Raw genomic sequence first — 12,993 nt, forward strand, 5'->3', positions numbered from 1 at the left:
AGAAAAATTGAGACAGGAACTTTTAAAAGGAAACAACGCTTGATTAACTGGGAGGTTCTTAGATTATCCAGATTGCAAAGGATGCTAAAATTAGGAAATTCACTATTAGAAAAGTGTGTTCAAGAAAGCAGGCCAACAGTGTGGCTGGACAACCATTTGCTGAAGATATCAGCTATGTGACTCATGGATTCAATCCACCATCTCAACAGAAGCCAGGAATGAAGAAGAGGTTATCAGGAAAGATATGTGAACAACCCCCTTGTCTAATGGTGTGGATCCCCTCGATATATAAGAAGACACACAAAGTTTTTTAATAACATTATACCAAAAAAAACACTACCAGCATGTACCAGAACAGAGAGAAGACAAAATGGGGGGGGGAAAAAAAAGCCTGACTTCTGGATTCTACAGGCAATAAATGGGCTAACAAAAGGGAAGTAAACATATATACCTCCCTTTAAGAAAAAATAAAAATATTAATAACTCTGAAAGCAGGCCACAAGAGGCAGAGGCCAGAGAAACAGGCCCAGAGCAGGTGTTCACAGAGCCTCCATGGGCCAAGAGGGCAGAGAATCAAACCATAGATTATTCTCAGGCCTTGAAACCTAGAGAAATTTGTCCTACTTGGTACTGAACTTGCTTGGGACCAAAGACCCTCTATTCCTTCAAGTTCTTACTTTTGAATGGGAATGCCTTTCCAATGCCTGTCTCACCATTGTATTTTGGAAGCAGATAACTTGGTTTTTAGTTTGACAGATCCATAGATGGAGAGAAATTTTGCCCCACATGGATGATACTCAGTCCACACCCAAACCTAATTTAGATGATCTAGACAGTGAGATGTGGGACTTTTGAGCTGATATTTAGAGTAGATGTTGGACTTAAGAGTTCATGCTGCAATGGGTAGAGACTTTGGGGGATGTTGTGATGAAGTGAACTTACTTTGTACTATGAGATGCACATGAAGTTTTGGGCATCAAAAGGTGGACTGTAGTGAGTTGAACTGTGGCCCCCAAAAGCTATGTCCAATCAGATCTATTCTGTAAACAGAACAAATCTTTGGATATGTAATTAAAGTAAGGTTATAGACATGAGATCACCCTAGATTAGGAGAGACCCTAAATACAATGAAGAATGTCCTTAAAAAGGACAGAAAAGAAGACACAGAAAAAAGGCCATGGCAAGATGAAGGCAAAGACTGGAGTTTTGCTGCCACAAGTTAGGGAACGCAACTCAAGCCACCAAAAGCAGGAAGAGACAACAAAGGATTCTTCCCTAGAGCCTTGATTTTGGACTTCCGGCCTCCAGAACTGTGACAGAATAAATATCTATGATTTTAAGCCACCAAGTTTGTAGTAATTTTTTATGGCAGCCTTAGGAAACTAATATAGACTGCCAATGAGCAAAGATGTAACAAATTAGGCCAGGAGCAGTGGTTCACACCTGTAATCACAGCACTTTGGGAGGCCGAAGCAGGAGGATCACTTGAGGCCAGGAGTTCAAGACCAGCCTGGGCAACACAGTGAGACCCCATCTCTGCAAAAAATAAAAATAAAAAATTATCTAGCTGTGGTAGTGTGCCTGTAGTCCTAGTTACTCAGGAGGCTAAGCCAGGAGGATCATTTGAGCCTGGGAGTCGGAGGTTGCAGTGAGCTGTGATTGCGCCACTGTACTCCAGCCTGGGCAACAGAGTGAGACCCTGTCTCAAAAAATAAAACAAAAAATGTAACAAATTTGAACAAAAATAATGACCACAATAAATTAAAACACACCAAATATACTAAAATTCATGAGTTCATAATGTTTTCCCCTCCCAAACCTCACCTTGGGAATTTAATAAGTCATCAATTCATTCTTCTGAAAATTGGTAAGTAAAGGGGAAAAAAATAAGCATTTACCCTGGTCTCCCTGTACAAATGAGATTACAACGTAATCAAATAATTGAGGAGGAACTTCTCTATGGAAGAATTCCAGTTAATAAATAGAAGAGAAATGAAAGAAAATCACTCTTCTCATGAAATAACAGATCTAGGCAACCACCATCATTGGCTGATAAATCCATTAGGTGAAAAGTTAAGAAGAAATTATGTTTGGATCCCACTAATATTATCCACAAATGATCAATTTAGTATTACCAAAAGTGGGACAACACTTACTGGCCTCCTGGAATGATTCAACAAGAATTCACAGCACCATCTAATGGGATGGCTATACCCTCTAATTTGTCTAGAGCTATTCCATCTTATGGCTATTTTCCTACTGTAATCTTTAATAGCACCCCTTTCATGTTCAGAATCATCTTATTGGAAATAAATTATATAATCACTCCATCATAAATTGTTCTTGGCAAAGAAACTGAACCTAAATCCCACCAAGCTCTACCAATTCAAGCTCTCAATCTTGGTTATGCTTGAAATCACTTGGTAAATTTTTTAAATTATTGATGCCTAGATTTTATCTCATGGATTGTGACAAATTGATCTAAGATGTAGCCTGAGAATCTCCCCAGATAATTCTAAAGTTTCAGCCCAAAGTTGACAACCACTACTCTACACTTACCTACTAATTTGTGGGGAATATAAAGAGTAAAGGAACATTTTAAATACCATAACAAGGATTCAATCAGCCAAATCAAGAATGTACAAAGTTCTCCTGAAAAAATGACTTAGTTTTTTTTTTTTTTTTTTTTTAAACAAATAAATAGCATGGGAAAAAAGCACAATATGGGTTAGGGAGGGGAATAGTTAAGGGTAAGAAAAACTTAAGACACATACAGACCAAATGAAATGTATAAATCTTATTTGGATGGTGATTTAAACAAACCAAGTGTAAAAGGACATTTAAAGAATCAGAGAAATCTCAACACAGACTGGATTAAGGAGTTCTTTTGTTAGGTGTAATAGTATTGTGGTTGGGTTTATTAAAAGTTCTTATCTGGCCAGGCGCGGTGGCTCACACCTGTAATCCTAGCCCTCTGGGAGGCCGAGGCGGGTGGATCGCTGGAGGTCAGGAGTTCGAGACCAGTCTGAGCAAGAGCAAGACCCCGTCTCTACTAAAAATAGAAAGAAATTATCTGGCCAACTAAAATATATATAGAAAAAATTAGCCGGGCATGGCGGTGCATGCCTGTAGTCCCAGCTACTTGGGAGGCTGAGGCAGTAGGATCGCTTAAGCTCAGGAGTTTGAGGTTGCTGTGAGCTAGGCTGACGCCATGGCACTCTAGCCCGGGCAACAAAGTGAGACTCTGTCTCAAAAAAAAAAAAAGTTCTTATCTGTTAGAAATAGACACAGAACTATTTACAGATTAAATGATGTGATGCCTGATATTTCCTTGAAATTATTTCAAGGAAGGAAGGAAGGTTGGTCAGAGGGAGGGAGGGAGGGGAGGCGGAGAAGAAGGGAGGGAGACAAAGGAAAGGCGAGGGGAGGAATAAGAAGTGAAAAGTTAGATTATTCAGGAATGGCAAAATGTTGAAAACTGTTCAGTTGTCAAAACTGGGTAATAGAACATTAGGTTTCATTTTATCATTTTATGTTTGTGCTTAATATGGAATTATGAAATTAATTCTAAAATTTTTTTCTTTTTGCTTATAAATGTGTAGTATGCATGTCAATATTAAAACACTTAAATTTGTAAGACATGTAGATAGATGTAAATAAAGATGAATACATATGATCCTTCACTTAAAAGACCTTACAGTGGTGGGTAAACTATACACTGAGTAGACATAAAAAAGAAGGTACTATTAAACATATTTGGTCAAATGCAGATAGCTAAAACTTCTGGAAGGCCATAAAGATGACATGAATGAAATTAAAATGACATTTTAAGTATTCTCCAAGTATAAGAGAGTAGGCATGGGTATGGAAAGATCAGATAAAAAACTGTTACTATCCCCAAATTGCTAAATACCAGAGACTGTACTATAAAGTGATTTTGAAAAGCCTATGCTCTTACTGTTGGCTCAAACCACATGAAAATGCCATTTCTGTAAGTTAAATACTCAAATATTAGTGATTTTGTAGGGTTGAATATAATATTATTCTACAATATCTTCCTTTTTCTTTCCATTATTAAAATAATTACATAGTTAGCTAATAGCAAAATAATCAGAATGTTTAAAGGAAATATCAGTCTTCTTTAAATAGCAGTTGGTCTCCTAATATAAAATTCAAAAATACCTCTGAAATATCCATAGAAATTATAATTTTACATTTATCTACTTATATTTTCTTTATTAAATAAGAAAATCATCCCATTTTCAAAAAAATCACAAATTTAATCTTTAAGGCTGGGCATAGTGGCTCACACCTGTAATCCCAGCACTTTGGGAGGCCAAAGTATAAGGACGCCTTGAGGCCAGGAACTGGAGACCAGACTGGACAACATGGCAAGACCCCTTCTCTACAAAAAACTTAAACATTAGACAGGTGTTGTGGCAGGCTTTAAAGTACTTAGTGTATATTTTCCAAAAAATAAACATGCGAGTTGCATACATGTTTTTTTTGTTGTTGTTGTTTGTTTTTGTTTTTTTTTTTTTGAGACAGAGTCTCACTTTGTTGCCCGGGCTAGAGTGAGTGCCATGGCGTCAGCCTAGCTCACAGCAACCTCAAACTCCTGGGCTTAAGCGATCCTACTGCCTCAGCCTCCCGAGTAGCTGGGAGCACAGGCATGCACCACCATGCCCGGCTAATTTTTTCTATATATATTTTTAGTTGTCCAGATAATTTATTTCTATTCTTAGTAGAGACAGGGTCTTGCTCAGGCTGGTCTCGAACTCCTGACCTCGAGCGATCCACCTGCCTTGGCCTCCCAGAGGGCTAGGATTACAGGCGTGAGCCACCGTGCCCGGTCTGCATACACGTTTTAAGATGATCTCAAACAAGAATGTATTTCTTAGGGAACAAGTTAATTTGATGCTTCCTGAGAACTAATTTATATCAATTTTATTTATACGTAATTCAAATTATTCTAACAGCCATAAATTCCAGATAAAGAATACTGTGCTTTTTTTCACAAATGAGAATATAAACACTAACCATAATATTTCTGGGTAAACAAAAGTTATAACCTATGTTATACATCAAACAGCACAAGTTTAAATAACACCTGATCCTAGCCAATTACATTATGATTTCGAGCAAAACTCTGTGCCTGTTTCCTTATTTATAAAATGGGATGATAATAGTGACTACACCTCATGGAATTAATGAGGACTGAAAAATATATTACATGTATTAAGTTATTAAGTATGAATTGTTCCATTTCCTTAAGTACTAAGTTTGACAGTTGTTATCTGATATTTCACTTTGACACCTCTTATTTTATTTTTATTGTGAAGGTACATCCCCATTCTTTCAAATGCACAGTTTGGCTTGTGATAATGTTTCAAAGTTTTTTTTTATAGCAATTTTTGTGAAACCATGGATAAGTCAAAAATTCACGCTAATTTCAAATGAGTCCCGTCGTGAAACCAGTGCTGCGTAGACAGCTCAAAATATCAACGAAGTGTTTGGGAAGGATGTGGCTAAAGAACACGCAGTATATCAATGGTTTTGAGAAGTTCCATTCTGGTGATTTTAATGTTGAAAAGGAGTCACATAGCTGACCTGAGACCAAGGTGGATAATGATGAGCTGAAAGCTGTAGTGGACGTGAATCCATCTCAACCTACACATGAATTAGCAGCAAGGTTTGACGTTATTATGCCAACAATATGGGACCATTTGAAACAAATCAGCAAGGTAAAGAAGCTGGATAGATGGCTACCATGTGAATTAAATAAGTGTCAGAAGAGAAATTGTCTTGAAGTTTGTCTTTCTTTGCTGTCACGACATAAAAGCGAATCATTTCTACACTGTATTCTTACGTGTGATGAAAAATGGATTCTTTTTGATAATCGCAAGCATTCAGCATAATAGTTGGATAAAGATGAAGTGCTGAAACATAGTCCAAAACCAAATATTCATCAAAAAAAGCTAATAGTGTCCATTCGGTGGTTCAGCACTGGTATTATCCACTATAGGTTCATGAAACCTAGCCAATCAATAACTGCAGACGTCTATTGCAACCAACTGGATGAAATGATGAGGATGCTTGTGATTAAGGCAGCCAAGATTGGTCAATAGAGACAGGCCAATCTTCCTGCAAGACAACACTCAACCACATGTCCCACAAACAATGCTGCTCAAACTAGAGACTGGACTTAGAAACTCTGTCATCCACCATATTCACCAGATCTTGCACCAACTGACTACCACTTCTTCCAGGCTTTGGATCATTTCCTGCAAGAAGCAATATTCAATTCTCAACAAGCTGTGGAAAACGCCTTTTGTGACTTCATCGCCACTCACTCTCCAGGTTTCTTTGCTGCTGGCATAAACAGCTATCTTTAAAATGGCAAAACTATGTCAAGAGTTTAAGCACGTATTTTGATTAATTGTACTGCTTCTTGTTTGAGATATAATAAACTAATCCTGTTGTTTTTTTTTTTCAGTTGCCCTGAGTAAAGAGTGCAGTGGTGTCATCACAGCTCACCGCAACCTCAAACTCCTGGGCTCAAGCCATCCTCCTGCCTCAGCCTCCCGAGTAGTTGACACTTCGCTAATTTTTCTATTTTTAGTGGAGACGGGGTCTCACTCTTGCTTGGGCCGGTCTTGAACTCCTCAGCTCAAGCAATTCTTCTGCCTCAGCCTCCCATAGTGCTAAGATTACAGGCGTGAGCCACCGCAACCGGTTCGGCCTATTGATTCGAAATTGGACATTTCATATTTAATGACCTAATAAAATATTGAGAATAACAGACAGGCACTTAAGGGTTTATAAAAACCAAGTATTATCATTATTTACAGATGCCTCTGCTAGTTACAAGATAGGAATCAGTATGAAAACAACACAGAATCATTGTCAATACTGGAATGACCTCTTTAAATGGTCTCTATACAAAGAGCCAATGCATTCTTAAAGCAAATGATTTACGTTTTGTACATGTGAATCACAAATATTTTAATATGTACCATCATATTAAGTAATACATTTAACAGAAAGACAGAAAAAGCTCATGAAGGAATTAAGAAGGATCAACCATTTGTAATTATTTTATTATAAAATATTAAAATAAAAAATTCAAACTAAAACTTCTCCAAAATCCCATCACATAACAAAGTCAATGCTTTCATTTGTTCATGCTATTTTCTTTTCCTTGTCTACATGCATGCTCAATTTTTACATATTTACAATATTATAGATAACATTTTAGCTGCAGTGGTTCATGCCTGTAATTCTAGCACTCTGGGAGGCAGAGGCAGGAGGATGGCTTGATCTCAGGAGTTCGAGACCAGGTTGAACAACAGGGAGACCCTGTCTCTAGTAAAAACAGAAAAAATTAGCCAGGCATGGTGTAGTCCCAGCTACACCAGAGGCTGAGGCAGGAGGATCACTTGAGCCCAGGAGTTTGATGTTGCTGTCAGTTAGGCTGACGCCATGGCATTCTAGCCCAAGAGACAAAGCAAGACTTTATTGTAAAAAAAAGAAAAGATAACATTTTATAGCTTACATTTTCACTTAACATTATATGCCATAAGCATTTTTTCCACTGTGCAAAATAAAATGTTCACCCTTACACTACCTTTCCTTTCTCATCCCCACCCCCTGAATCAATGGTAACAGCCTGACATGTATCCTCCACAACTTTCTCTAAGTTCATATATATGTATATATATGTGCATATATATATATATATACATCTATAGACACATATATGGGGTGGCAAAAAGGCCAGGGCTTGGTTGTTTTTTTTTTTTTTACAAAAATGGAAGCATACTACTTATACATATGCTCTCCTTTTTAAGCATATCAAACATATATACCTCAAATTTAACATACACAAAAGTTTAAATATGAAAATCACCAGCCAGCTAACAACACATACATTTACAAAAGTTATTATTTTGAATGTAAACTTTGAAGATACAGGGATTTTACAACAAAACATTGCAACCAGATTTAGTCAGACCTCATACTTCTAATACACTGTTTATTATAATACCTATGCATAAACAATTCAATTATTTATAACAAGCCCAATCTTAAAACCTATTTAAGGAAACAAAAATTTTAAAATCTTAAAAAAAATCCATAAATAATATCCCCAAAATATCCTGACTTTAAAGTGTATGTGTATGTATGTGTATATAATGCTGGCCTTCATACATGAGTACTAGGATATGAACTTGGTTCTCTCTATATCAGAGATGATAGATGGATATAGTGCTGGTCCACCCACATACTCAGTTCCCCCATGTTGACAAACTGAGAGACTGGCATTCCAGTATAGTCTGAATATAATTATCCCAACTGCCCACAAGCATGAAAATCATCAGGCAGGACTATACAGAATTTAAGGTTGTTAACCCAATGGTCTTAAAATGCAGTCACTCTCCCATCTAACCATAATCCATAACAATCAGAAGAACCCTAAATCTGGATCCACAGGAGATAACTTTGTGGAATAAAGGATGGTACAGAAGATTTACAGAAGCCCCCAAAATTACAAAGCACGGAACTTGGAACCCAAACCACAGAGCCCCTGTGGTAATAGGTAAACTTATCAAAAATCAGTAAGTCTTTTGAGTTCCTATTACGTGGAGGTCACAGGTTTTGGGAGTTGCAGAAAGCGACAAAATGGACCCTACCTTAAAGGAGTACACAATTTAGCAGGAGAGCCAGCATCTATTACCTTAAATGTCCGTAAGAACCATAGCACAATTCCCAGCCTATTGCTTATCAAATAGCATATGTGATCAACTTTTTTGACTTATGATTATGAAGGTGAAAGGTAGTAAGCATCATAAATACAATACCATGTCATGAATGCAATTTCAGATTAAATAACCTAAAGTTATTATCTAGGTCTACGTGGATAATATGTTTTAACTGCCTCAAGGCAAAGAGTCAAATTATTTGAAAAGAAATTGTACAGCGTAGTCCCCACAAATCTGCTTGGAGTACACATATGGAATCCACATGGAGTTTGGCACACACAAAAAAAGAGTGGGGAAAAAAGATACTTGTACCATTTAAGACAATCCTACTGAACATCCCAACCAAATATCAAAATAAAATGATTATGGATCTAAAAGATATTGAATGTAATCCTCCTCCATGATGAAACAGGTAATATAACAGAAAAATCTATACAAGTGCTACATGTGTTACATTTTGTTAAAAAATAATAAAGTTTTGACTGCTACCAGTGTGACACCTTTTAAGTATACTACAAGAGAAAGAAGAATCTATTTAAAATCTAGTTGAATTTGTTGCCAAAATGCATACATGTTTTCTAGAACATTCTAGAACAGCCTATCTTAGCAGGACACATGTTTTCTAGAAAATTCTAGCATATCCTATGTTAGAATGATAGCATTAGTAGAAACTAAATGCAGAGATCTCCCTAAATTAACATTATACATCTAAAGTAATTTATCCTATATATTTTAATTGGTTGACCACATGCCATATGCCTTCAAGCAAAGTAAGAGTCCAGTTTAAAACAGATCAAAACTTGAAGAACAATTTAAAATTTCAAAACACATGCACTCCATACCCAATATTTATGCTAAAGGAACTATTTAGACATACCACAATACAGCTTAACTTGCTCTATGACTAATTATTATATGAGAATCCAACATTTTGTAAGACTATAAACATTAAATTTTAATTGCTCAAAATACAATGAAATGCATTAAAATAAGGTGAATGATAAATGGACAGAGGAATAGATGGATAAATACGTGATAAAATGAGTACAGTACAATGTTAATGGTAGAATCTAGGTGACTGTGTATAATGGAAGCTCCCTGTAAGGTTTTTTTTTTTTAAAGACAGACTCTTAGTCTGTCACCCTGGGTAGAGTGTAGTGGCGTCATCGTAGCTCACTGCAGCCTCAAACTCCTGGGCTCAAGCCATCCTCCTGCCTCAGCCTCCCCAGCAGCTAGGACTACAGGCAAGTGCCACCACATCCCGCTAATTTTTTTATTTTTAGTAGAGACGGGGTCTCACTCTTGCTCAGGCTGGTCTTGAACTCCTAAGCTCAAGCGATCTTCCCACCTCGGCCTCCCAGAGCGCTAGGATTACAGACGTGAGCCAGGGCGCCCAGCCTCTGTAAGTTTTTTAATTTTGCTGGATAGTTGGAAATATTTTCCTAATAAATTGTTGTTAAAAATAATATCTGACACCCTTTTGGTTATTTATAATTTAAGCTTTTAAGGAGAGAAACATAGATTAAAGAAACTCCTATGTGGCATCCAACACAGGCACTACAGTCGGGACAAACCAGGATTTAAATCCTACCTCAATCTCTTAACTAGCCACCTGATCTTAAGTAAACTACTTAAGCCCTCTACACCTACATTTCCTCATCTGCAAATGGGCTTTCCAGAAAATTACTATGAGGTTAAATTCTTCACATTAAGCACTATGCACAGTGCCAGGCACACAGTAAGACTCAAAATGTTAGCTGTAGCATCATTATGAGGTTGATAATTTTATGCTAAATTGAAAAGGCGTTCCCAATAAAGTAGGAATTTTTTACCCCAATGGTTTCACACAATTGATCGTTTTGCGACCATTCCCAAAACGAAGATTCCTGAAAGGAAACTTAACTGCTTATCATGCTAACAAAAGTCTGAAAAATATCGATAGTACAGTACTGTTCGCCATCTGAAAAAAAATCATTCAGAATTAAATAAAAAAAGTTTCAAGACAAACTTTGAAAGGTATTCAACAACTCCTCCTGGCTTCACCTCTGCGGGTCAATTAGTACATCCTCCTTATGACAAAACTTGTCATACTCTTCCACGTCCCTAATTGCGGGTAAAGAGGCTAGACTAGAACAAGACATTGATAGTTGCCAAAATCTTTCTCCTAAATGAGGACACACCAACGACCCCACTTCTTCACAGGTAAGAGCACCACCTCCACTTTGGTCTTGGTAACGGTTAGGGGGGAAGGGAAAGGAGGCAGGAAAATGAATTCTCCACGGTGTTACTGAAGAACCCTCCCGGTTATTTCTCATGAGACCCCTCCACGACTTATTCCCGCCACCACCACCCCCACCTGACCTCTCCCCAGTGAAACTTCCAGACTCTGATTTACTAAAGATGCACTTAAGAATCTGACACCCCCCTCACCAGGGCCCACAGGACCCACCCCCAGTGCTGGCGGGGGAAGAGGGGAGGCAAACACCCCCCCCTCCCCTCCCCCTCCCAACCAGCAGCAAATCTTTGTCCCACCTGCCGAAGGACCACTCGCCAGCGCGCTCCAGACCCAAGGTTGCCTCAGACCTGCCGGCAACCTGGCCCCAACCGGGCCTCGGCGACCCCAGCACGAGCCTGAGCATGGCCCATTCCCGGCCCCGGCCCCGGCCCCGGGCCGCGCCCCGCCCCCCGCCGCCCGAGTTCTGCCTCACCTCACCTACCCTCTTTCGGGGGCCGGACTCCACCTCTCTCTCCGCCATGTTGGGCCCCGCTCGGAACCGCTGCGGCTCCTGGCGCGGTGGCGGCGGTACCTCTCGGGCCCCCGGCCCCCGCCCACACTGCAGGCACGGCCGCCTCGCGGCAGCGCCCCCGAACCCGGCCGGGCCTTGAGCTGAGAGTGGGGAGGGGGCGGATACCGCGCGCCCGGCCGCAGAGCCTGAGAGCCCACCAGTGCGCGCGTGGGCGGTAGGGCCTGCCCGAGAAAAGGGGGGGCCGGGACTCGGGGGGTTAATGGCCTCCAAGGGGCCCCGTGAGTAGGATTATTTTCTCTCAGAGAAATTCCTCCGCCTGCGGTTTCTTAAAGGGATCACCAAACCAGCCCCTTGCGCGCGCCCCTGATGCGCAGGCGCACCTTAAGTCCCTCCTTCCTTTCCCACCAAGCCCCCGGTCCTGAGCGTGCGCGGTAAGTGGCCTAGGGTAGGCCAAATCCTGCAAGTCTCTTTACTGCCAGCAGCTGCTCCCACCACTCAACTATGGCCGCTCCCTTAAAGGGACCATGACGCAGTGATGGAGGGGGAATGAAAGAAATTAGTGAAAAGACAATCTGGAGAATTGGGTAAAATGTCAGTGAGGGGTCCACATCACCATCTTACACCTGACTACAGAGATACCGTTGAAAAGGGTAAATGATGGTGAGCTGAAGTTCTGAGTAGACCTCTGAACATGAAGAATCCCAACCAATGAGGGAACAAGACAGTCATATCAAGGAAAACCAACTTTCCTGCCTTTCAACAGCTTGATCAGAAGCAAAGGGCATAGAATATCACGGGCCAACTCCTATAACCTAACCTCAAAATCAAATCCTTTCATGATTATGAAGACTGAACCAACTGAAGATAATTTCCTCAGTAGTAATTTGTCCTTAGAATATCGAAATGGGAAAGGATCTTAGGGAACCATGTTATTCCAATGCTCCCAATTGTAAAATTGCAGCTTGATGATGGGAAGTAATTTACTCCAAAGTGCCTCGTGGCCAATGTGGAACTAGAATCAAGATTTGAGTCACAGTCCTCCAGGCTTTTCAATGCACCAAGCTATCTTCAAGGCAAGAGATAAATTCGTTTTAATCTAGTATCCCTAGAAGATTAAAAATGAAGATTCCATAATGGTTCAAGAATATTGCAATTCTCCTGGGAAGATGTGATGATTTGCAGATGATGTGTGTGTCCTCATTCACCTCCATTGAAGGAACTTGAGAATCTGACTTATAGGATGAGCATCTTACTATCTAAGCAGGAAACCAGGAAGTAGATTTCGGTCTGTCTTGCCCTGAAACCTAAACTGGGTCCTAAGCAGAGGATGGCTGAGAAGAATGAGGGCTTGATTCATTCCTCTTCTGTTCATTCTAGTCTCCCCAGCCTCCTGTGGAGAAATATTGCCTTAATGGAGTTTATAATGATAGCTTAGGGGCAATGGAGAGACAAATACTACGAAATAAAAAGAAGTTGCCTCCTGA

The 12,993-nt window shown here is 39.7% G+C and overlaps 1 protein-coding gene across 2 annotated transcripts in view; it reads right to left on the reverse strand.

The window, feature by feature from the left end:
• ZMYM4 (zinc finger MYM-type containing 4) overlaps positions 1 to 11,852 on the reverse strand; it is a 151,780-nt gene extending 139,928 nt beyond the window's left edge. The window contains exon 1 of one of the 2 annotated variants that reach the window (XM_045548292.1): positions 11,480 to 11,852. In XM_045548292.1, coding sequence (XP_045404248.1) covers positions 11,480 to 11,518 — 39 coding nt within the window. In that variant the 5' untranslated portion in view covers positions 11,519 to 11,852. The remainder of the gene's footprint in view (positions 1 to 11,479) is intronic. The other variant, XM_045548293.1, reaches the window with a different exon arrangement.
• Between the last annotated feature and the right edge of the window lie 1,141 nt (positions 11,853 to 12,993).

This window comes from Lemur catta, chromosome 3, assembly GCF_020740605.2.
Source record: "Lemur catta isolate mLemCat1 chromosome 3, mLemCat1.pri, whole genome shotgun sequence".
NCBI lineage: Eukaryota > Metazoa > Chordata > Mammalia > Primates > Lemuridae > Lemur > Lemur catta.